The 26,401-nt window shown below is 32.2% G+C and overlaps 3 protein-coding genes across 4 annotated transcripts; 2 read left to right on the forward strand and 1 right to left on the reverse strand.

Moving 5' to 3' along the window:
* The first annotated feature begins 1,165 nt into the window (after positions 1–1,165).
* Positions 1,166–6,932, forward strand: LOC130944561 (transmembrane E3 ubiquitin-protein ligase FLY2-like). Its single transcript, XM_057872926.1, has 14 exons — positions 1,166–1,709; positions 2,532–2,601; positions 3,108–3,235; positions 3,359–3,474; positions 3,570–3,630; positions 4,062–4,128; positions 4,226–4,303; positions 4,518–4,675; positions 4,761–4,820; positions 4,971–5,064; positions 5,256–5,423; positions 5,699–6,027; positions 6,211–6,327; positions 6,415–6,932. The coding sequence occupies exons 1-14, from the start codon at positions 1,569–1,571 to the stop codon at positions 6,514–6,516; spliced, it is 1,689 nt and encodes a 562-aa protein (XP_057728909.1). The 5' UTR covers positions 1,166–1,568; the 3' UTR covers positions 6,517–6,932.
* A 250-nt stretch (positions 6,933–7,182) lies between these two features.
* On the reverse strand, positions 7,183–9,542 carry LOC130944562 (ADP,ATP carrier protein 1, mitochondrial-like). 2 transcript variants are annotated; one of them, XM_057872927.1, is made up of 4 exons: positions 9,469–9,512; positions 8,636–9,103; positions 7,997–8,371; positions 7,183–7,726 (listed from the first exon to the last, which is right to left on the reverse strand). In XM_057872927.1, exons 2-4 carry the CDS (start codon positions 9,080–9,082, stop codon positions 7,427–7,429), a joined length of 1,122 nt encoding a protein of 373 aa, XP_057728910.1. In that variant the 5' UTR covers positions 9,083–9,103; positions 9,469–9,512; the 3' UTR covers positions 7,183–7,426. The 2 variants fall into 2 exon arrangements, with proteins under 2 accessions (XP_057728910.1, XP_057728911.1); XM_057872928.1 differs by having other exon boundaries at positions 7,184–7,726; positions 9,455–9,542.
* Positions 9,543–20,646: 11,104 nt separating this feature from the next.
* On the forward strand, positions 20,647–21,786 carry LOC130946965 (squamosa promoter-binding protein 1-like). Its single transcript, XM_057875874.1, has 2 exons — positions 20,647–21,059; positions 21,465–21,786. The coding sequence occupies exons 1-2, from the start codon at positions 20,761–20,763 to the stop codon at positions 21,688–21,690; spliced, it is 525 nt and encodes a 174-aa protein (XP_057731857.1). The 5' UTR covers positions 20,647–20,760; the 3' UTR covers positions 21,691–21,786.
* Positions 21,787–26,401: the final 4,615 nt, after the last annotated feature.

Genomic DNA, 26,401 nt, shown 5'->3' on the forward strand with positions numbered 1-26,401 from the left:
CATGATCAACTTCAAACACTAATTCACCCTCTATCCATAATCTGAGATTAACCAGATTTCTTCTGACATTCCAAGGACCATTCTGAATAATCTGCAACCATCTCTTCCTGTCTTTGAAGCTGAATAACATATTTTTTCGACCAATGTCGGTAACTGCAACACCTTGTGAATTTCTCTACATTCCTAATAAAACATTCCTGCATGTTTTGAAACTCATCTCTTTATCACTTATTATCTTTTCCACCACATTTAAACAATTTTTTTTATACTCTAGTTCTTCTGACTTGTTGAGCTTGATGACCTTATCTTCTATGCTATTCATATGTATGTTGCTATATATTTCAGGTTTCACAGTGACTTTGATGGATCAGATAGTATGAAAATTGTGTGAGAATACTATTTGTGGAGTTTGAACAGGATGAAAATGTTCTTTTTTTAAGAAAGAATCTAAAGTTTTTAGAGGACTCTCGTATTGAGAGAAGAAAATCTCCCTATTGGAGAAGTTTTACTTCAACTCTTAACAATGAAGTGTGTTTTAGTTTTGATTCCTTAATTGGTACAAACATCTTGGACCAATTCCTACTGCCTTTTGGACAAGGTTATTATTATTTATTACTAGATCTTTATTTTCTTTTCTTTTGGATCAAGATGAGTACACACTGCTATGGTGGGCTTCAATATGTGGGCCATTTCCTGAAAATTTGACTGAGGAATTACTTTTGCTAATAATTTTTTTGCTGACTTTTTTGCTAACGTTTCTTACCAAAAAGCCTTTGGATGTGAAAACTTGTTCAGACCAAAAACCGTGAAAATAACTGTGCATTCAGATACTGACAATAACCCCCTGACAAAACCAAAAGGAAAGATTTTTCTGACAAAAAAAGCAGGGAGCATTCAGAATTTCAGACATACATATATTCAGGTAATAAAAATACCTAAACAAAAAAAAAAACTTTCTCAATATATTAAGGCCATGATTATAAAATTTGCAATAGTATCAGTAAAAATGTAACGCAAAAACGAATTTGATTAGTCGGAGTAATAAACTGTACAAAGAAACAAGTAATAATAAATTAATAATATTAAATTAAATTAAATTAAATTAAATTAAATTAATAATAGCGTGGAGTGAACCTCCGTTTACCAAAAACCACAACACATCGAACTCGTCAACAACCTATGCCGCAACAAACATTACAACAAAATTCCCGTAATCTTTCGCTTTCACTTCTAATTTGATTATTTATTTGTACAACGTAAGCTTCGCATTCTCTCCCAAAAACTAAGCTTGTCTAAAGCACCCTTGTTTGTTGTTTGCTTCCAAATTTTGCATTCTTTGGTGACCAATTGAGTAGTTAATCTTTCATTTTCTTCTATCTGATCAACGTTGGGTTGTACCCCTTTTGACTCCTCTTCAAGCAACCCCCTTTCTATTGATTTTTTTGTTCCTTAAGTTAATTACTATGTTGGATACTGGGTTATTCCCTTTGATTCGCTCTAATCAGCTTCAGCTCAGAACTGGGTCGTTGAATTTGAGTTGAAAAGCTTCTCTTTTCGACATCTCGGGAATGAGATTTGACATGGTTCCCAGTGAAAGATTCAAGCTTTGGCTAAGAATTGCACTTGGGTGGTGGATTTTTCTACTGTTTCTTCCCTCTGTGACTGGTCTCAGACCCTTACGGGAAAGAACTCGTTCTTGGGGTGATGAGGTTTGCTTCTATCTTCATTCTTGAATGTCTGGAAAATTTGAGGATGCATATTGTAAATTTGACCCAAAAAAGTTGTCTTTTAGTTTTTAGTGTTGATCATTTACTGTCAAGCTGTGAGGGGTTGCTATAGCTGCTATTCTGCTGTTTGAAAGTAGAAACTAGAAATAAATTCATAGTGTAGTGTTCTTGCAATAATGATGCTGTAAATATGGAACCATGTGGTTTAAGGAAGAGGATAAAGGTATTTGAACATAATGTAAGTAGTGCTAAAGTAGTGCATAATTTATTTAGTGAGAGAATTCAACAAACTTATACATTCCAAACTTTACTTATAATTGGAGCGCATTGCTATAATACATGGCTAGTTTTATGCTCAATTTCCATGGATTATTGTAGAATGCTCTTTTAACAATCAGCAATCATAACTGTCAACGGGCATTTGCAGGGTTATTTCTTTTTGTCCAAACATTTCTTTGCTTCTGAAGTGTTACAGTTTCAAACATTTTTAGAACCTGTGGTAGAAGTAGCTGAAAAACATTATGCCTTCTAATTGAAAACAAACTAGATCATTTGCAAATAAGTTTATAGAAAAATGTACATGGCTCTGTCATGTGGTTTTTACTGATTTGTTAGTAGTAATTAGTAACATCCAAGGACATGATCACAGACCATAGCTTTTTTACTTTATTGATATTTAACTTCCCTAAACACTGGATTATCATTAGAAATGATTTTACTTGATAAATTGTGATTTATGTGATTGAGGCAAAATCTTAATGAAGAAGAACTCAACAAATTTCATTTTCTTATTGCTTCTCCCAGTGGCTTACAAGAAAAGATGAGACTGATAGTGGGCCATTTTCACAATGGAACATAACTGGAACTTATAGAGGTTTGTATTCTTTAAGAAGCTTGAGTCAACTTTTTATTTTTTGTGTTCGTAGTTTGCTGTTGTCTTGAGGTTGCGGTTTGGTCTGCTGTTTTAAAGTTTAATATGTCCATTTATATAGTTGAAGTATTGCTTTTAGGAGACGGTTTGACCTTTTTTAACGAGTTGACACTTTCATGGAGTAGAATGTTTTTTGAAGACAAAACGATCTAAATGCTAATCATAAGCTTCTTATTTTTTGGCTTAAGTTACTTTAAATACATTTTTTACTAACTATTCTGGGGCAGATAATATATGGGAAAGGGGGGCAGCACCTAGGTATAGGCTAAGATGTTTCCATGAATTATCAAAATGAACTTATGGCATTTGGACAGATCATGTAATTTAAAAAGGTTTTGTTCTTCACTTCGAATAGTGTAAGTTATAATGAACTTACTTGGTTCATTTAAAATGGTGTGTTTGTTTGTAAAGTCTGAGACTGTTTTTGTATATTGACCTCGTTAATGCAGGGAGTTGGAAGTTTTCAGATGCCGCAAATGGCTCTTCCAGATTTCCAGACATCAGAAAAACAACTGGTAATTCTGTAATTGAATTAGTTAGTACACCAACGAAGATAACTGGAGTACATTACGTTCAGGTGAGAATTGAAATATACATTTCACAGAAATTTAGCTATCATAACTCATATAGCTTCTTAATTGTTCTATCATGTGGCATATGCCGAACAGCTAATTAACAAACATTCATGCTTTTTCCACAGGGGGTTATTATATTCCATGATGTGTTTGACAATGAATATAATGTTGGTGGTGCTCAGATCAGAGTGGAAGGTGTATATATATGGCCTTTTAGACAGCTTCGAATGGTAGCCAACAGGTGATTTTCATAATATAAATGTCTACTCAAGTTTACATATTAAGCGTGCAAGTTGGAAAATGTTATCATGCTTGTTTATATTTAGAATTTCACAGTGGAAAAGAGGGAGAATTGAATCAGGATGGAGATTATATTTTATCCAATCCATACCATCTGGTAACCATCATTTTTTTATGTATCCTTGATGTTTACGTTTTGTATATTTTTTCTAGAATACTCCCCCCCCCCCCCCCCCCCAAAAAAAAAATACCATATGATAATCTTGATTTGGTGATCAATCTATATTCGTATTGTTTAAACAATCTTTATTACTTGGGATAATTGATATTTCTTTGTCCAAGAATTAACGTTCTTATACACACCCACCAACACACAGGAGTTCTTCTAATGTGATTTTTATCAATTGAAATGTAACCTTGTAGCTTTAAATATTTTCTCTTATTAACTAGTAGATCACTATGGAGAATTCTTACACTCCAAGTTCCTTGTACTTTACTTCTCTTCATCTTAACAAATTCGCTCTTTTATTTATTTATTTTTAAACAAGTGAGCATCCAAAGTAATTCTGCTACATGTATTATACACAGCTTGGAGTTTTCTCATCTCAGGTACTGCAAGATTCTTCCCGAGATAAGATGTGGAGAAAGAAACATTGTAATTTATCTCCCATACTAGTACACTTTGAAGGAATTTCCCATAATTTTGTGGTATTAATGTATTATTGACTTGCTATTTTTGTCCTCTGCTGCAGCTCCAATGCATGACATGGAGAAACATTGTAATATTGAAATTGCTGCACAGCTTTCACGCTTACCATCAACCAAAAATGGTACTCTCCCCGGCATTTCAATACTTATTAACTTCCTCACCTCAATAAAAATATTTAACATTAATATCTTCCTTTTGGTGCTCTTCCATTCTAATATTTCCTCATTTTGTTTTTATCCATTGAGATTTGAGATCATTCTTTTTATTGATAATGATTATATTTTTGTATATTTTTTACCGGATGATTTACCATGTGCTTATATTACTTCCTATAGAAGGAGAACATGATCGATTTCACCTCGAAGGTTTGATGGAGAGTCCCTCCACGGATGATGATGGGGACTGTTTCTCACCTTTACTGTTAAATACAACTTCTGTCAACATTGAAGTGTACTATAACAAAGCAGTGAACTATACCTTGATGGTTACTTTTGTATCCTTCAATCATGGATATTCTTACAGCATTATTATTTGTTGTTGTTCATAACCCTGTTAGTTCCTTAACGTACATATATCAGGTTTCTTTCTTGCAAGTTCTTCTACTGATTCGTCAAATGGAGCATAGCAGCACTCAATCTGTAAGAATTTACTTTTATTTGAGATTTCATATGCCATGGATTTATAAAATGGAATTCATCTGTAAATCTTCAATTTGGATGTATGTATCAGATACTATTTATTTCGTGATTTCATAGTAATATGTGAATATGATTTTGATATTTCTGCAGGGGGCTGCTAAGGTTTCAATATTGTTGATTGGCCAGCAGGCGATAATGGATGCTTATCTTTGCCTTTTACATCTGACTGCAGGAATACTAGTTGGTAAAATTGAGATTTAACAACTTGAAACTGATGAATGAGAATGACCCACAAAATGCAGTGTTATGTTTTTATTGATTTTTATATGCTATTACCATTGTTGCAATAGAGCAGACTTGAGTCATTGATTATCTTATTTTGTAGTATTTATCAGATTCTCATTTTAATAATTATAGCTGCTGCCTGAAATGCAGAATCCTTGTTTAATGCTTTTGCCACTGCTGCATTTTTCAAGTTCGTCGTCTTTTCAATATTTGAGATGAGATATCTCCTCACCATCTGGAAGGCAAATAGGCCTTTGAGTAGCGGAGAAGGTTGGGAGGCAATGAGGCGCGAACTTTCCGTCTTATATAGCCGTTTCTGTAAGTATTCGTTTAGAATGAAATGTTTGAGAAATGCTAGGGGGCATCGGACTTCATTGTTTTTGGTCATAACTTAGCCATTAACTCAATTCCTTTAGTTTAGTAATCCAACAACATACTTTATTCCATACTTTTAAGTATTGATGACTAACTGATGGCCAAAAACAATAAATTCTGATAGCCCTCTAGCATTGCTCGTGAAGAAATAGTGCCTGCATGATAAAGAATTCATTGTATGACGTGGCCGGAATTTAATGGTTTCACTTTCTTTGCAGATGGAATCCTGTTGGGAGGCATTCTCCTCATGTACGAGTTCCATCACCATTTGAGACCTATTCTTCTTCTTATATACTCCTTTTGGATACCTCAGATAATCACCAACGTTATCCGTGACTCGCGCAAGCCACTGCATCCTCATTATATCCTTGGGATATCTGTTACTCGCCTAGCAATCCCGCTATATGTTTTTGGTTGCCCAAACAACTTCATGCGCATACAGCCGGACAAGAGCTGGTGTGTTTCGTTGGCTGCATTTATTGGCCTTCAAGCTTCAGTTCTTCTTCTGCAGCATTATCTCGGCTCACGGTGGTTCATCCCTCGCCAGGTTAGACCAACTGACTTCTTGTTGCTTTATGACCACTTACACATTCAGATGATTTCATCAAAATCTTCTGATCATGAGCACGACTCTGCGGCGAAGATGGCAATATCCAAATTCTCACTATTGTGATCTGTGGAACACTTGCATGAATCTTTTCTCTATCTTTGTTTCTTTCATGATTCGCAGATACTGCCTGAGAAGTACAGCTATTATAGGAGGTTTAATCAAGATGCAAGACACGCTATGGATTGTGTTATTTGCATGACATCCATTGATCTTAATCAACGGTCTAATGATTGCATGGTATGTCAGTATAAACTTAAACCTTTGTTAAACTCGAATTAAGACCTACAATCTAGATTTAAGCCTAATGTGCAGACTATTACACAGGTGACACCTTGTGATCATTTCTTTCACTCTGGTTGTCTGCAAAGATGGATGGATATAAAGATGGAGTGCCCAACTTGCCGGCGCTCGCTACCGCCTGCATAAAGTGATTTTTCGTCGCTTATTTCAATAGGACCAACAACTGACCCTGTTCAACTTGATAGATACTTCTGGAGTTCTGGTAACATGCTTAGGCCGTAGTTACATCCAACTTCTTTACATTATTTTGCTTTCAATATTAGGTGGCAGAAGTGAAGGTTTATTAAGTTTTATTTTTGTTACACCAACACACCATGTAAGCTAACTACGATTGCCTCACATGGGTTTTATGTTAACCCTTTCTTTTTCTTATAGAAATTTTGTAACTTGATTTTTCCACCATATTCCAGATGCTGTGGGTATGGTTTATGTAAAGAAAAATGTTAAGCTACCAACATTTTGTTAGATCCAATGCAAAATAAATCCAGAAAAGGTATTAATCTTCTAACGTTTTTCTTTAAGGTGCAAAAGAAAAGACAAAATTGTAATTTTACCTTTTAACACGAAATGTAATCTTTATTCTTTTTGTCATTTGTGATTCCCATTCTAACTTCCTAAAATAGATTGCACCGTTGCACATTAGTGAAAATATTTGTTAGTTTCTCTCTATCTTTTTCATGTGGCACCAACACTTTCGTACTATATTAAGATACATTGATCCAAAAAATATATGAAAAATTGATAAGTGATAAATAACAAAGAGCAGAGAAATTACCTTAAACGGAACACAAGTGAACACGAGAATAGAATGGCAACTTTGAACAGTCTTCAATTATTTCAACCAAAATGGTCATCATAACCACTCAAGCTACAAGCTCCAAACATGTACCCTCAAACAATTAAAAGAAAAACTATGGTTTCTAAATATCCGAGTCTATAAACTCTGAGAAAGCTCAAATAGTTATTATTTATTTTCAGCATGAATGAGATTCAACATACTGTCCCATATAGTTTCTTTCATCATTATCTGTATATCTTAGCCTCCACCACCAGAACCATATTTCTTTCCAAACAAAAGGAGCTGTAGCTTGTCATAACCGGCAAGCACACCGGCACCTGCAACAGCACGCAATATGTTCGCACCGGCACCTTTGAAGAGCGACTTAGCACCCTCTTTGGCGATGATCTGCTTGAATGCATCCACGGAGCCGCTGTATTTCACGGCTTCTCCGGATGTCATCATCATTCTTCTACGAACAGTATCAATGGGGTAAGAGGCCAAGCCAGCACCTATTGTGATTCCCCAACCCAAAAAGAAACTTGCAAAGAAACTATCCTGTTAACAAGTGCAAATTATAGTAAGTAAAAAGCATTGTATGAGTAGTCTAGGATACTGTGTCGATTCATTTTTTTTTATTGTAGCTACTCACATGAAATTGTCTCCATATAAAGATGATAGGTGAAAATCGTTAAATGACACGTTTGACTAGATTGTTATTTAACAATTCTCAACCGTAATCTTCACATGAAGACGATTTCATGAGATTAGTTACCTTTTTCTACAAGTTACAACATACTAGATTTGAAATTCAGATGTTGCACGAACCTGCAAGCCATCGACCAGAACCACTGGTTTCAAAGAATCATACATTCCGAAATAGAGACCACGATACACAACAATCCCAACACAAGAGATGGTGAATCCGCGATAAAGGCCAGTGATACCATCGGATTTAATGGTTTTGGTGTAAACATCAATCAAGCCATTGAACTGCCTTTGACCACCCTGCTTAGCAGCAACCTTGGCATCATTGGCCAAACGAGTTCTGGCAAAGTCCAAAGAATAAACAAACAAGAGGGAAGAAGCTCCGGCAGCCCCACCAGATGCCAAGTTCCCAGCAAACCATTTCCAGTAGCCATCTCTTTCTTTCTTGAAGTTGAAGAGCTTCTTAAAATAATCCTTGAAAGCAAAGTTCAGCGCCTGCCGAGAAATGAAAACATAATACAGAATTTTTTCAAACAAGAGTAAAATTTGTTTCATCTCATTTACCCATAAAATTCACTTCTGTAATTCAAAACATAAATGTGAATTCTTTTATTTATGCTAATAATGATAATAACAAACTGCCAACCAGCTATATCTCAAATAGCATAATCTCTTCGTACTCGCCTAGAGGTCGCGGGCGCATGTGACATATCACATACAAATTTTACATTTTAAAATAAAGAGGAGAGAATAAAGAACCTGAGTAGGGAAGTATCTGATAACATTAGCAGTGTTTCCTCTCCAAAGTGAAAGCACCCCTTCATCCTTAATAGTTCTAGCAAAACAATCACCAATTCCCTTGTACGGATGAGACAACCGACCAGTCTTGAGCATCTCATCCTGGTTCTGAATTAGCAGCTTAACTCTCTCGATCGGCGCGGCCGCAGTCTTAGACACAGCAGCAGACACTCCTCCCATCAGAAAATCCACTATGAAAGAAGTAGTAGCTCCTCCTTTCTCCGCCGGAGAGTAAGCTGTGACCGGAGATACCCCCGGTGTCACGGCCGCAAAGCCATTGAGGTAAATGCCACTGCTGGAAGAGTTTCTTGAGTGAAATCCAGTGGCAAGCTTGGACACAAGAAAAGATCCTCCACCTAGCTTCTGTGATATTGATGGATGCTGCATCATATAAGGTCCACCCTCCATGATTTCTGTTTACACTGTGACCTATCAACAATTCAAATCACAAATCATATAACAAATTCAAATAATGATAACGACTCTGTTCAAATAATAATAGTGTTTAAACTATACTCTTTTCTAGTCTTGTAATGTTTATGCCATATATCATATACATAAATTCAGATTAAGTTGATGTAGCATGATAAATTTTTAGTACAAATCAAAGGTAGGATCCTATTATGTAAATCAATTAATCAAAGCATCACCAGCTAGCTAGTTATCTATGTAACGAACTAAGTAGTAACTAATTAACGCGGGAAAATGGTGAAAAGAAAAGAAGCAACGAAAAATATTATTAGAAAATATATAGTAAGGTTGAGCAACAGAATCTGGTACTTGATTTACAATACAAGGAAAATGGAGGAAGTGTTGTTAGACGAAAACGGTTCCGAACTTGGAAGGGACTCGAACTTGCTGAGACTCAACTCACTTAAGTGTCTGTAAACGTGGGACTTGGGAGAACCAACACAGCACCGGAACGAGCCACGTAAGGCTGTTATGTAATGACAATTTTGCCCCTTTCTTTATTCCTTTTCTCCGACATGTCCCCACCTAACAGAGAAAAGTTCAGGCCGTTCACGAAACTTCGGATACCAAAGCCAAAGTGCACTTTAATTTAATCTTCAGCTGACACCTATAAACATTAGGCTTTAAAAAAAAATAGAAAAGTTTAATTAATTTGTGGTTGCTTATTTTGTGCATGTAGAGCAGGGAAAAGAAATAACAATTAATTTATGTCAATTAATCTAACACTGGTCAGTCTACAAATCTACATCCTTGAGAAAAAGCTTTTAGAATTATAGTTTTTTTTTATTATTATCAAAATTTTACTAGATAGACAATAATTTTATGAATAATATGAATAATGAATTTTGAAATTGACCAAATAAAATAAAAATATATTATTTTTTTAAATTATTTATCTAAATTTTAATATTAGAATAATTATCCATACACTTAGTGAATTAAACATCTGATATATTCATTGTTCACATTGTTTAATATTTTCGTTATTATAAAGAGAGACTGATAACCCAAAATAACGAAACCCAAAAAAGATAAAACTACTCTGTAGGCATATTGGGTTCATCGTCCATTTGCACCCATCTTTATTTCTCTTTTCGTTTTATTTTTTATCAACCTAGTATATATAAAATATGAATTTAAGATCTGTAGCAATCGACCAAAAAATAAGATCTGTAACATTCTGCTTTGTGACTATTTGATCAAGAGAAATATCTAACGAGAAAAAAGAAAAGTTGTTGTTTGAACATAATGCTGTGTTTTTTTACATCGATGTTATTTACTCAATCCAAAATTAAGGAGAAGGTGTTTTGATTTATGAATCAATTCTTTTGGTATTGTCATTAAAATTGAGCACAAATCAAACTAGTACAGAAATACAACAAAAGAATGTAAATGTTTCAAGTTTCAACAACTAAAACAAAGCAAAATAACAAACGTGAATAACAATTAAAATCTATGATCCTTTCTTTTATTAATGTATTTCTTATATTTTCTCTAGATGATGCACCACCAATTTTCATGCTGCTTCTTTTTGGATTGGTCTTCCAACATCCCGTGTCACTCTATTTTCATGATATACATTATTATCTACCATCTCTTAACATTTTCTCCTAACACCATGTCTTCCAGTAAACGTAGTAAGTATGCTAATATCAAAATCAGCTTATTGATATCTTCCTTATGCATTTGGTTTCATAAACTTTTCTTCAACTAATCTGTCTCAATTGTGCATTCACTTTGTACAACTTCTACCTTTGATATTTGTCTTTTCTTTCCACTCTTTTTGGCTTGCAATTCCACACTCAAATTTTGTATGATGAGCTTCAAGTTCATGGTTTTATTTTTCAAAAAAAGAGTTTGTTCCCAACACACCACCTCCTTCCCTTTTAGTCAATCTACTATGTTCTTGTTATCCACTGTTACCACAATATCTTCCTCCTTAATGCTTGCCTCCTCAAGCATCCATTGAATGACAATTTGTATTCCACTCAATAATGTCTCACCGTTTGAACCTTTTCTAATCACTTCACCCTTGTAGCACCACGCTTCTCCTCCCGTTCTTACCAAGTACTCTCCCACCATATACATATTTAAGTCAGTTAGTCAGCCCTGTATAAGGTATATAGTCACCACCACGTCTATTTACTAACTTCTACACCATAAATTACTATTGTTTGTGAGTGAGATAGTTATAGAGTTAGATATAATTTACTGTTTAATTTTAGAGGAATTAATTAACTCTCTCAAGTTTATTAAGAGTGTATGTTATATAAACTAGCAAGGCCCAAGTTTCTTGAATGATATGATTCAATTTTAGTAATACATTACTCTTTCTCTGTTTTCTCTCTATTCTCTTTTATGCTTCTTGGTAAAATCCTAATATGGTATTAAGAGTTTGAATTCTCATAAAAATTTTTTCTTCTTCCCGTAATCATCTATTCTTCTCTTTGTTCTTCAACATCTGTATTTGTTTTTCTTCATCATTTTTCATCAATGGTGTTAGTTCTTGCTGACAATTCTAACAAAACTTCACTGGTTCCTCTAACTAATAAATTGGCGGAAAATAATTTTTCTACTTGATCTTAACAAGTTCTTCTCACGATTAAGCTTTTTGAGTTGCAAGATCATCTCGACGGATCTAAAGTCCCTTCAAGATTCAGTACTGATGCCGAAAGAGTCGCAAACACTGAATGGAAGAAGAAGGATCTTGCCCTTCTCACTTGGCTTCTTGCCTCAATTTCCGATTTGTTCAAGAACAGAATTGTTTAATGCACCTGGTTTCATGAGGCATGGATCATCATTCAGTCCTACTTCACTACCAGTCCAGGGACGGATCTAGAGGGACCCAAAATTTTTAGAAATTATATTTACATATAAGATATGTATTTAAAAAAATAAAAAAATATTATATAATTTAGTATTTTTATATGTATTATTTTTTATTATGTGATAGATTTATGTCTTAATTATTTAATTCACTAATATTTTTCACTTAACTAATTTAATATCACACCCTCAAGACTTTGTAACTTTTAAATTAGCTTTTATATAATAATCTCTATATTTATTTAAAAAAATTATTTGTTTATTTTATATTAACATATTTAAAATTTATATTATTATATTAAGTGCTTGTTTGGGTGCTATTATCTTGATAAAAAAAAAAGATCTTTTTTCAATGAAAAATGATCTTTTTTTTATTTTTTAGTCTATTTGACAAATTTCTAGTAGTAAAAGTAAAAACACTAAAAAAATAAAAAAAAACATCTTTTTTGAGAAGCTTTAATTTACATCTTTTTTTAAAAGATCTTTTTTCTTTAAAAAAAGATGTTTTTCATATAATAAATAAACAAAAAAGTACTTTTATATTGTTATACCCAACATAATTGATAGATAAAAAGATCTTTTTACATGAAACATAAAATTACTTTTACTTTTTCATAAGATTTTTTAAAAAAGAGATAACTCAAAAAAGATCTTTTTTTTAGAAGTTCACCCAAACAAGCCCTAATAATAACTTACGTAGTTATATTTTGGTAATCACATTATGTACTTTAGATATTCTTTTCTTATAAAAAATACTTATTTTTTTCTAAATTTTTGTTGTTGAAAGAAAAAATTTTATAAAAATATCTTATATCTTGTATTCTATAAATGTATTGTGTCTTTTAAATAATTAATAATTTATCATTTATTTTCAAATTTTTAAAAATTTTTGAAAGAATTAATTTTAATTAATAAATTATGTGATCATTTTTAACTAAACACGCTATAAATTATTAGTACTTTATAATTTTATAATGTACTATTGATATTGTTATAATTTTTTATGTAACTATCATATTAAAAATAAAATTGTGAAAAAAATTATTATTATTATATATATATATATATTGATAAATTTTTTGAAAAACTAACTCTAATAACTATATGTAAATTATTTTTATGAAATTAAAAAAATTTATCTAAAATTTGGCCCCTCCATACTAAACTTTCTGGATCCGTCTCTGACTACCACATCCAAGACCAGAATTCAAAGTCTCAAGTCACAGCTGCGATCTGTAACAAAAACTGGTTCAGTGAAAGAATATTTTTAGAAAATTCAAAAGCTTGTTGATGCACTCTTCTCAATTGGATATCAACTTCCTGATGATGACCATATCCAAATTATTCTTGATGGTCTTTTAGAAGAATTCTCAGGTTATATCTCATCCGCCATGTCCAGGTTATCTTTCTTTACTATAATTGAAGCAGAATCGTTTCTGCTAGCATATGAAGATATGCTAGATTGCTTTAAGCAACTAGAAACTGGTATACCCATGGCGAATTTAACTCAGTCATCCATGTTCTTTGCCAACAATGGTAGAGGCACGTTTGCTCGTCGTGCCAGAGGTGGTAGATTTGGAAGAGGAAAAAACATGTTACTTCCGGTTTGACCAAAGTTTTCAGAATATCTCTTCTCAAAATGCCACCCAAATCTCCTATGGTAATTCTGTCCCACCACCACCATCTTCCAATTTTCACCTGTGTATTACACTGCACCATCATCATCTTTAAAGTACCCTGATTCGGGTGCAAGCCACCACGTGACTAATGATCGCAACAATCTTATGACTGTCAACAATAATGTTTAAGGTCTTGATCTCTTTGTGGGTAATGGTCAAGGTATTTCTGTCCCTACTATAGGTTTCTCTTTGTTATATGATAGTTCTCATAATATGTATTACAAATTGCATAATCTTTTTCATGCACCAACTATCACACAAAATCTTTTAAGCGTTTCAAAATTTGAAGCGAATAATCATGTGTATTTTGAGTTCTGGCCTAACTATTGTGCTGTGCATGATCAGGATTCCCGGAAGCTTCTTCTCCAAGGTACTGCTGAGGGAGGAATTTATAAGCTTCAAGATTTAGTTGTTCCAAGATTATGTTGTTAAGAAATTATTTTGATTTCCTAATTTATTTGTGGACAATACATATATTAATTATAATCACAAATGATGCTATTTCAAATTAAATGACTTATATAATGATGATCTCATTTATTATTATAAATGCTAATTGAATAAGTTATTGTTACTTTTGATTTGGAATTAAATGAGAATAAAACCGGATATTATCTTTTGTTCCTTAGATAATTATCTTTTTGGATTTTAGATATATTATCTTTTAGGTTTTAGATACTATTTTATTTGGGCTTAAGGGTTTAATGGGTGTCATGCTTAAATATAAATAGACCTTCAAGGTTTCGGTCCCCAATATACCAAAGCCGCCTTTGTTGCTATTTCCCCATCAAAAGAGTTGCAGTTCAGCTGCCTAGGAATACAGTTTGGTTGAGGAAGATCGAAAGAACCACAAGATTCAAACTCTTCCAATCGTATGATTCATGTTTATGAATTCAGGTACGCTTCCGCATTTAGTATTTCCCTTCTTAATGATTTAACATGGATGATCTTTTGGGTTTCTGAAAAAAATTCCAACATATGTTTGAATAATTCTCTTGTGTCCTCTTTTGCTGATTCAAATTCTGGCTCTTGTTATAATAATTCTTGTTTGTTAACAAATTCAGTTGCTGTGTCAAGAAATAAATGTGAGCCCTCTCAAAATGTGCATAAATGTGTGTCTAAGTCTGTTAACTCCCCAAATTCTGAAGTTCAGAATGCCATTGATGTCAAGTTTGTATATTCTCTGACTTTTGATAATAAAAACGTTGTTGATGTGTCCACTATATCATCTCCATCTATTACTCATCCTAACGCTCATCATAATAATGACTCTTCCAATGCTATATCCTCTCTAGATACTACTAATACTCATGCTCATTGTTCGATTGATCCTTCTAATGCTATTCCTTCAGCATATACTACTAATACTAATGCCCATCATAATAATGATTCCTGTACTGCTATTTCTTTTCTTGTTGCTTTCAAGTCTATTTTGTATACACCCAATAATTTTGAAATATGGCATAAAAGACTTGGACACTGTGGCATCAAAACTGTACTTGATGTTCTTAAGGAATGTGATATCAAATCTGATTATAACTCTAATACTCATTTAGTATGTGAATTTTGTTCTATTACTAAGATGCACAAACAACCATTTCAAACCTCTGAACACAGTTACACTTCTCTCTTGAAATTGGTCTATGGTAATATTTGGGGACCCTCACCAATAGCTTCTAAAAATGGTTTCAAATATCATGTGTGCTTCATTTATGCTTTTTCAAAATTCACTTGTATTTTTCTATTGACTCATAAGTCTCAAGTTTTAACTGCTTTTCAGAATTTTAAAACTTGAATGGAAGTCCAAACAGGTTTTAAATTAAAATCTCTTCAAATTGATCATGACTTAGAATTTTTATCACAAACTTTTACATGTTTTCTTCAAAATGAAGGTATTGCTCACAAGTTGGCTTGTCCATATACACGTGAGCAGCAAGGTAGTGTTGAACGCAAACAGACATATCACAGAGATGGGATTGTCTATGCTTGTAATAGCTGGCTTACCTTTTCAATTCTGGGAAGATGCCTTCACCACTGCGACTCTCCTTATTAATAGACTACCGACTCTTGTGTTGCAAGTTAAGTCACCTTTTGAAGTTATTTTCCATAAAAAACCAGATTATCAATCATTAAAGATCTTCGGGTGTGGATGCTATCCTTATTTAAGGCCATACAACAAGAGGAAGATGGATTACAGATCAGAATTGTGTATATTTCTTGGTTATGACAACTAACACAAGGAATATAAATGTCTATCGAAATCTGGAAAATTGTACCTTGCTCGATATGTGATCTTTGAAGAAAAATTCTTTCCTTACAATGAGTATTTTAGAGAAGCACTGGCATCCTCTCCAAATTCACAACCATCAAGTACTGCTCCATCTGAATCCCTGATTTCAATTCCCTCATCATTCATACCCATCCCATCACATCCTCAACCTATACATATTGACAACACTATAAATAATATCTCTGTACCTTCTTATACCTCAGACTAGCCACCTTCTAACTCAATTCCAATTAGTGAAAATGAAGTCCATATCCATTTTAACAATGCACCTACTATTGCTTCTCATTCCACAAATACTCATCCAATGATAACTCGGTCAAAAAATGGCATTAACAAGCCAAAAACCTATATCTCTACAACTACAACTGATCCATATTGCTTGAAAACATTACCAAAAAATGCCAAGCATGCTATGCAGTTTGAACATTGGAAGAAAGTTATGCAAACTGAATACAATGCTCTTACGAGATACAAGACATGGTCTCTACAACTTCCTCCACCTAATTCCATAGTGGTGCCTTGTAAATGGGTTTTTGCAATAAAGAAAAACTCATTTGAGAATATATTACACTACAGGGCACGCCTAGTAGAGAAAGGCTTTCATCAACATGAAGGAATAGATTTTGAAGAGGTCTACAACCCAGTTATACGACCTCAGACGGTAAGAATTGTACTTTTCCTTGCGCTTACTAATGGCTGGCAGATGCGTCAATTCGACTTTGACAACGCATTTCTAGATGGAATGCTTGCTGAAAATGTTTATATGCATCAGGCTGACCAATTTGCATCATCAGATTTATCTCTGGTATGTAAATTTCATAAAGCTATTTATGGCCTTAAACAGGCTCCAAGGGCATTATTCAATACTCTTGCTAACACTTTAAAACACTTTGGCTTTGAAAACACAAAATTTGATCACTGTTTATTTGTTAGAAGAACTAATACATCTGTTTTATATTTACTAGCTTATGTGGATGATATCATTCTAACTGGCAGCTCCAATTCTGATATAGATACTTTAATACTAGAGTTAAATAAAATTTTTCCTTTAAAAGATTTAGGTAAGCTGAGCTACTTTGTTGGATTGGAAGTGAATTATTTGGACAGTGGAAGAGTTTTATTAAGCCAATCCAAGTATGCTAGTGAATTGTTGAAGAAGTCAAGGATGTCTGGTTCGAAATCAATGCCCACTCCCATGGTTTCATCTCTTAAGCTAACACAAAATGATTATGATGTCTATGAAGATCCCAAGCATTATCGATCTATTATAGGTGCCTTGCAGTATTTGACAATCACTCGTCCAGAATTATCCTATTCCGTCAATAGGGTATCTCAATTCATGCATTTTCCAACTATTAATCACTGGAAAGCTGTCAAGCGTATCTTACGCTATGTTCAAGGAACGGTAAGTGATGATTTAGTTTTTCATAAGTGTACTGACTATCATTTGATTTCCTTTGCTGATGCAGAATGGGGAGCCGATTTGGATGATCGGAGATCCATCAGTGGGTACTGTGTATTCATGGGAAGCAATTTAATATATTGGAAGAGTGGCAAGCAGTCTAAGGTATCCAGGTCTTCTATAGAGGCAGAGTATCAAGCACTTGCCACTGCTCAGGAAGAACTCATCTCATTGCAGCAGTTGTTGCAAGAACTTTGTATCCCGCAGCCTATCCCTCCCACTATTTATTCGGATAACCAGAGTGCGTGTTTGTTGGCAGCAAATCCTGTTCTTCACAGCCGATGCAAGCATTTAGAGCTTGATTTGCATTTCCTACGTGATAGAGTTAACAGTAAAGAGTTGTATGTTGTCAATATACCTGCCGCTGATCAAGTGGCTGATACATTTACTAAGCCCCTTTCTGTTAGCATGTTTAATAAGTTCAAATTCAAACTTAGAGTGATTCAAAATCCACTACTAAGTTTGAGGGGGAGGGGTGTTAGTGAGTGAGATAGTTATAGAGTTAGATATAATTTACTGTTCAATTTTAGAAGAATTAATTAACTCTCTCAAGTTTACTAAGGATGTGTTATATAAACTAGCGAAGCCCAAATTCCTTGAGTAATATGATTCATTTTTAGTAATACATTATTTCTTCTCTGTTTTCTCTTTATTCTCTTTTATCCTTTTTGGTAAAACCCTAATAACTCTATTGCATCCTATATTCTTTTTTTTCTTATCCTTGTACAATTAATTAGCCTGAACTTTCACTTGTTCCCACACTCTTTCCCATGTGATAAACTTGTTTTTAAAAATTCTAACATTCCTTCATCTCTAAATAGATCATACTATGGCAAAGAAAAGGATTATCCATTGTTTCCTTAGCATATTACAAGCGTGTTGTTTCCCCAAGTTTCAAACCAAATTCTAACATCCCTTGATCTAATCCAACACACATTATCATATATAACATAAGACTGACCACCATAATTTAAATGTAAAATTACAATCTAATAATAGATGGTTTACTTTCCGGCGCCTCATTGCCCAATACACAAGCTCCATCTCTTTGATTAATAATATTCTCTTTATTAGCTTATCTTTCTAATTTGATACTTTAAACTACTTTAGAAACTTCCTTTCGAATGTCAGTCCTTCTAATCATTTATCCCTTTAAAATCTCGTATTTTTTCTATCACTAACACACATCTACCATCCCTCTTTACATATTTTGTTATATATGTTGTTATTATTGGCAATTTTAGCCCATTTCCTTCCACGGCCTGCTGTTCCAAGATTAGCAATTTCCTTCTGTGATCCGTGGCACTCTTACAAGGATGCTCTTAATCCCGATATATCTGAGAAGGATTCACTCTAGAATACAATAAACAATTTATTATATCAACAACCAATATTTTTTCTTTTCCAGTTGACATGATCGAACTAGTCTTTCATTTAAATTTTGTTTATAGAGAGTTTAATTAACAAAAAAAATATAGTACTTCATTATAATAGTAGTTACGCGACGTGGTGATAGGACAAAGGCAAGTCGTTGTAGTTGGGACCAAATGAAATGACAAAATCAATCTACTACCCCAGACGTTGCAACATGCTATTGGAGCAAGAGTTTTAATATGTCCTTCCACAATAAAAGGCCACCCTTAGATGATGTTATTATACACAATCTAAGGGTAAGAAAGATCCCAAAGAAAGTAAACTGTTGGTTCAGGAGTAGGGAGGGTCCCTAGTGCACCCAAGTAGCCTAGCTCCAAGTAATGCCAAAACTTTATGAATGCATTATATCGTATCATATGGTTACAAACTATCTTATTTTTCAAACATTTCTGTACACGACAAATACTATCTATCTGCAATGCTTGAGTATACACGGGAGGACCTTTAGTGTATATAAAGGGTAAAATTCAAATTGTTCTCCAAATATATTTTGAGTGGTTATTTATTTGTTTTTGTTTACGATTATGTTAAGTGTATATCAAAATTAGTTACTAATATAAAATATATATTAAAATATAAATATATATTAAAAATAAATTAAATTATACATGTATTTATACACATATATTAATGGCTAATTTTAGTGTACGAATAGCATTTTTGTTTTGCTTATTACTAAAAAGCAACAACAACAATAATAACAATACTTTATCCCATTAAATAACAAAAATATTTAAGAGATGATGATAAAAATTAACTTAAAATAATTTAAATTTTTTTATTTTGTATTAGTTAATTATTGTTAAAATAATTAAGTAATATTAGACGTAATAATTATAAATTATTAATACTAGATGCATAAAATTATAAATATTATTAAGTTAAATAAGATAATTTTAAATTATTATTTCCCAAATATTATTATTAAATAAAATTAATTATATGGATCAAATTAACTTATTAAATTCTATAAAGTATTATGTCTATAGTGACATATTTTACACATATATAAATCTTGTTTTATCATGTTTCTTGCATATAATAAGACATTTTGCACATATATATTTTTTTTACCACTGTGTATACGGTCTTTTTAAATCTTCTTTTATCTTTAACCAACTGCCTATCTTTCATGTAACTTATTTTTCTAATTGAATATTGTGTCAGTCTTCTCATTACATGTTCAAACTACTTAGAACAAAATTTTATCATTTTTTAAACAATACACACTAATCCTTTCACTTTTATTAATAAAAAAAATTAACAAAACAAAAATTAACTTCAAACTACATTGCTTAATAAAACAAAATAAATAATTCATAGAATAGCATTCATTTGCTTTCCTTCACTTCTTTCCCTGTCCCCCCCTTCCCAACTCTCCCAATTCACCTTTTCCTTTCCAAGGTCCTACCACTCTTCCAGCATCTCACAACTCCAAATTCCCCCATTATTCCATCCAAAGATTTCATCCAACGGTTACTATTCAACCTAAAATTATAGACTTAGAAAAATTAAAACATTAACTAAGATGATAACTCATGTTGAGATATTTTTATGTGAAATTAAATAATTTTAACAATTAAGTTTTATATAAAGTATTATTAATTTCACATAAAAATAATTAAACATGAGTGAGTCTTAACTCTTAACCATATATATATAGAATTTATGAGGATCGTAATAGTAACAAAGGACATGATCAGTTGGTTGATTGAATTTGGATGGACAGAGCGTCCTTGCTATTCAGTTTCAAGTAGTACCATAAATCATTACACAACACAACACAAAAATACAAAAAACAAAGGCCGAGAAAAAATGAACTAGTTTTTGTGGTCCTCACTCATCATTACTAAAGTCATCCATTTAAGTACTTCATTCACCACCTAGCTTCAAGCTCACTCATCACAATCACAACCCTTTGTTGATGGACCGGGGTGGTGGTGAAGACGCGCCGCTAGAGGCGAAGAGGGAGCCTAAGCCAGATGAAGATCATAATAATAATAATAATAATAAGAAGAAGAAGAAAGAAGTGCCGGTGACATGTGTTAGCGGGAAGAAAGGTTCCGGTGGCGGCATGCGGTGTTGTCAAGCTGAGAAGTGCAAGGCGGATCTTGAGGAGGCAAGGCAGTACCATAGGAGGCACAGGGTGTGTGAGTACCATGCCAAGGCTCAGGTGGTTCTTGTTTCCGGCATTAGACAACGCTTCTGTCAGCAATGTAGCAGGTTCATCTCTTCTCTTTTCTTTATGTGCTCTCACAGTTATATAAGGTTTCTGTTAGAGATATAATAAATCTTGTTTTCTTTATTGGCTTATGTTTTTTAAACGAGTGATTTTATGACATAATATCAAGATTCTATATCTATACAAATTGTCTTTTTCTATCCGTTTAAATTTTTAGAATTAGTGATTTCACCACAATTTTTTTATATATATATGTATGGTGCAGTAGTGTTTATTAATTATTACTCGAAAAATAATAGAGTCAACACTCCTAGTAAGTAAAGAAAGAAGTGACAAAGTACTGAGTCAAATATAAAATAAATATAATAAAAAATCTAAGAATCGTTTGCCTTTTTTGTTGGTGTGTTTTTGTGGTTGATGTATCAAAAGTAACAATTGTGGTGCAGGTTCCATGAGATAGGTGAATTTGATGACACAAAAAGAAGTTGCCGGAGGCGTTTGGCCGGACACAACCAACGGCGAAGAAAGAACTGTGATTCTCAAGCAGAAGGGTCGAGGCGCAAAGGGATATGTCCTCAGTTGAAGAAGGACACTGCCTGTGGAGATGATAGGAGCAGAATTCAGATTACAATCCAAGAGAGTGGAGCTTATAAACATTTCCAGATAAGATGAAAAATGAAACTTCTTTCGTTTAAGCTTAATTGCTCCCTCTCTTCTGTCATCTTGGGAAACTTATTAAACTGTTCCTATGTCACATTAGTGGTGAAGATATGCAATTTGATAATAAAAACACTCTTCTTTCTTCTGGATATATTGGTTAGATACTTAGATATAAGATATTTGAGTATGATGAACTGAAACTAAACCAAAGGCTTCAAATCCGGCTATTTATAGACTAAGATTAACTACTAAAATCAATTATCACTATAAAATATTCGAAATATTAAAATACACATTAAATATAAATTAAACTACAAATATATTTATAAAAAAATATATTATTTTAATGTAAAAATAACATTTTTGTTTAAAATCAATCTTCAATTGTTTTACTTTTTTTATTTTAATTTTTGGGTACATTCATGAATTATTGTATCTAAATTCAAATTCAATTTATATTTAGATTTTGATTTAAATATTTAACTAAAAGTAAAAAAAATTATGGATCAAAGAGAATACTTATGCTTCTACCAAAATAAAACTTTTTTAGAACAATCTTAAATGTTTGACCATTGTCTAAACATAAAAAAATAGAGACACTAAAATAAAAATATATTAATAGAAAAGTATAAAGATTAAAAAAAAAAAAGAAGTTACTATATTTTTATATTTTCGTTTTTTTTTTTTGTTCATACAAACACAGACACACACATTTTATCATTTTGTGTTCATAGGCCCATTTGAATTAGTATTAAGTAGTGGGAAACTCAATGGCTCCAAGGGTCAAGTTGGGTTTAGGAATCGAGATTGTCAAGTTGCAATGGGATAAGAATTCACCAAAAGCACAATAAGCCAAGTTGCCTTTACATGATTAAAGAACCAACGGAAAAAATGCCACCTTAGCATAGAATATAATGTCCTGTTCTTCCCATTCCTTGATTCCTTTTGGCACCCAAAAGAAAATGTCACGCACTCTAATAGAAATGGACAAGATGAATTTAAGACAATGACTAAGTCAACATTCATGTGTTAATGTATGGTCAATCCGCTTGTTGTTAATGAATGTAGCCATGAATGGACTTTCTAGCTAGTGCATACTCATACGTCATTTATACAATTTGAGTGCGACTTTTTGTTATTATTATTATTATTATTATTATTATTATTATTATTATTATTATTATCAACTTTCAAGAACACCTTTTTAATACTGAAAAAAAAAAAGATAAAATAAAATTTGTGTAATTTATTCGGATAAAAAGCACTTTTCTTTTTTCTTATGAACACACTTCAATCTCTCCATGCATTCATAAAATGAAACACCTTGAACTCTTCATTGAACTCGTTATTTAATTAATCTGAGACTATATATTATATTATTATCCTTGTACTTATAGCTTTGTGTTTATGAAACTTGTAAAATTAAAGGGAGTTGTTTGGTAAATATAAGTCAAAGGATCTAATAATATGCAGAAACAGGGGTTTTTGTTTTGTTCTTGCATAATGCACTATAGCAACTAGCTAGCAAGGTCTAAAGACTATTTTGTTATTAGAAAAAAACAAAAAAAAATATATATTAATTAAATTTTATGGGATTTGTTTCAACTATCTCATCAAGATGAAGACAGCTTTTAAACTTAAATACTTACTTAACGAGAAATGAAATGAAATAAAAAGTGAAAATATTCTTTAATTAAATGAAAAGTTGATAAACTCCACTAGCAAAACAAACACAAACTTAGAAGTTAGGATGTGATTACCAGAAATATCCTTATATGGGAAAGGAAATCAAATTGGCGTTCTGAAGACTACTATGAATATTAACCATTATTATGAAATTGAAAAATAGTGATGTTTTCCACTTGCCCAAAATGCATGGCAGGCATCTTACCATATCTTGCTCCATTATTCTATGATATAGCATCATCATTTGCCAAATTTCCATATAAGCTTCCTCTCTTTGGTTTGATCATTGGTGAAATATGTGTATTAACTAATTTTAGAAGTGAATTGGCATGTGCATGTTTACTTGAATAACTAACTCTCTATTATAAGTTCATTAACATGCCACCTTTATTATATTCAGTGATCACTATGTAGCAATTTTCTCTAAATGGGATAATAAACTCAAAATGGTTTAATTAATTTGGACTTTTTTTATTGGCCAAGTTAACAACAAAGTGCCAATTTTAAAGTGTAGAATAGTCTAAATATACTATAGTTGTAAAATTCAATCTGCACTGGTTAGTTTAACTGAAAAACTAATAAATTAGATTTTAAATTAGTCCAATTTAATATTCTGACAGTTTAAATAAAGGAATCGATCAAAATTAATATGATTTGTTATCCAAACTGAATGGATTAATTCAATCAATTTGTACGCTGATAATATCAGGATGACATGAATATCTAAATTTATGCCAATATTTAAAAATTTGCTTAAACTAGAATTTGAATAAGGATTCGTGCAAGTTGATTGTCAGTTCAATTTTAATAACTATGAAAGAGACTTTTAATTTTGCTTCATAAAAGTTTAAACTTTATTTGACTCAAGTTAGTGGTAATTTGATGACGAATATATTTAAGAAAGAACTTTTAATACTATTTTATCTATTTGTTTTTTAAAAATATTTATGCATAATATCATCAATAACTTGATTGCATCATTAACACACAATCTTACCCTAGACCTGTCTAGTTGATACACATATCTAACCCTTTTGTGGCTTCTTTTAAAATCTTGAAGGAAATTGTGACAGCAAATCCTTCATTTTTTTTCAACTGTGTGGGATTTTGCATGTATGTGTTGTATCTATGCACTAAGATGCAAGCAAAGTGTGGGCCATTTATATTATTAGGAATCCATCTTTCGAAACTGAAACGTGTTAATTAATAATAATAATAATTTCATAGATTCAATGATTTTCTGCCTTTGAAGTGATGCCATGCTTCTCTATATGGTTAGCAAAAACAAATTTAGATGTATGTATGTATGTCCTTGTTTTATTGACAATGACATTAATTGATACATGAACTTAACCTTCAGATATTCGTTCAGTAAAATGCCGCCCTTGCAACTGGATAATTTATTAAACTTTTATCATGCAAATTTAAATTAACCAAATCGATTTTTTTAACTTGAAACAAAGATCACAAATGTTAAGTGAGGCTTTTTTTTATTTAAATAAAAATTTCTTTATTTATTAGTGGATAAAGTATACTTTTTATCTTTGAAATTTGACAAAAATTCAAAAATGTCCCTTAATTTTATTTTGTTTTAATTTTGTCTTAAAAATTTTCGATTTGCATCAAATATACTCCTAACGGCTAATTTTTCAAAAAATTTAAAACTAATTCAACAATAATTTCATAAGAACAAACCTCAACACAAGCAAATAAAGCATAATTTTCATGCATTATTGTTAGATTAGTCTTAAATTTTTTGAAAATTTAACCATCGAAAGTATATTTGATACAAATAAAAAGCTTTTGGAACAAAATTGAAATAAAATAAAACTTAAAAATATTTTTAAAATTTTTGTCAAACTTAAAGGACAAAAAATATACTTTACTCTTTATCTTATCAATTTAAATCAGGATACAAAAATTTACTAATTTATACATTTAGTCTCATTTATTATATTTTTAAAGTTTTTAGCCACCAAAAATGTTTTCCGCTCTATTTTTACATGTATAGACATTGAAGATGCATCACAATTTTTTTTTCCAATTTTGCGACCACCAAAAATGAAAATAGAAGAAAAGTTTTTATTTTCACAGCTATCATAACCAAAAATGGGAGAAAATATTTTTATTCATTTTGAATCGAAAATGGCTTAAACTTCGAATTTTTCCTTCTATATTCGCAGAATGATTAATCGGTGTTGGTCGAAAAATATTTTGATCGGAGTAAATTAGATCGAAATATTGAAAAGTGCACGTGTAGGTATAAGTTGAGAGTTACTTGACACAAGCTCGATTTTGAACACATCATTAAATTGAGTGGGCATAGTCGAATGGATATTCAAAGGAGAAACTGAATGGACGTTCGGAATAAATGAATCGAATGGTTACATAAGTAGAGAAATTAAGGGCTTTCACCACGTGAGGAATTAATGGGTAATGTTTCATTGATAAAAAAGTGGAAACGGTTACCAGGGAGTGCGTGCGCAAGACAGCATTGTGTAATTAATGATCGATTAGTTTTAGAAAATAAGGGTTGGAACTTTAACTCAGAAAACACTCAATCACACTCACATCCCCTGCGAATTCCTGAGTTTGCGATTGAGTTTTTTTCTGTAGGGTTCCTTCCATGTTTTATCTTTTCAGTTTATCTTTCTGTAAACTTTACTTTTCAAGTAAATTTATCTTTCAAGCATTCTTTAATTTCAATGTCCAATTTATATTTCATCATCTTTAAGTTTCATGTAAAAACCCTTTGACTCAGTTGAAGGCATTTTATTGCTTTTCTTAAATTTCAATGCAATCTTTTCGATTTTCAGTCAATTTACTTCTTTCGAAAACTTTATTTTTAATTTATCTTGTTTCTTTACAAATTATAATTCATTTTCTATTTCGATATTCGTCTAATTCGAGACGCTTTGATGCACTTTTAGAAAACTGGTACCTGCACAGAGGAGTAGGTTTCGCTCCCAGATCATTAGATATCGAACCACTATCGATTTGCTAAAAATCGACAAAATAAATTGGCATGCTTAGTGGG

The sequence above is a fragment of the Arachis stenosperma genome, chromosome 8, assembly GCF_014773155.1.
Source record: "Arachis stenosperma cultivar V10309 chromosome 8, arast.V10309.gnm1.PFL2, whole genome shotgun sequence".
Lineage (NCBI taxonomy): Eukaryota > Viridiplantae > Streptophyta > Magnoliopsida > Fabales > Fabaceae > Arachis > Arachis stenosperma.

Coding starts and splice junctions, on each gene's coding strand:
- LOC130944561 (XM_057872926.1), top strand. CDS start 1,569: ATGAGATTTGACATGGTTCCCAGTGAAAGATTCAAGCTTTGGCTAAGA. Junction 3,475..3,569: donor CTTCGAATGGTAGCCAACAG/GTGATTTTCATA, acceptor AGAATTTCACAG/TGGAAAAGAGGGAGAATTGA. Junction 4,821..4,970: donor AGCATAGCAGCACTCAATCT/GTAAGAATTTAC, acceptor ATATTTCTGCAG/GGGGCTGCTAAGGTTTCAAT.
- LOC130944562 (XM_057872927.1), bottom strand. CDS start 9,082: ATGGAGGGTGGACCTTATATGATGCAGCATCCATCAATATCACAGAAG. Junction 8,372..8,635: donor TCAGATACTTCCCTACTCAG/GTTCTTTATTCT, acceptor ATTTCTCGGCAG/GCGCTGAACTTTGCTTTCAA. Junction 7,727..7,996: donor TTCTGGTCGATGGCTTGCAG/GTTCGTGCAACA, acceptor ACTTGTTAACAG/GATAGTTTCTTTGCAAGTTT.
- LOC130946965 (XM_057875874.1), top strand. CDS start 20,761: ATGGACCGGGGTGGTGGTGAAGACGCGCCGCTAGAGGCGAAGAGGGAG. Junction 21,060..21,464: donor TTCTGTCAGCAATGTAGCAG/GTTCATCTCTTC, acceptor ATTGTGGTGCAG/GTTCCATGAGATAGGTGAAT.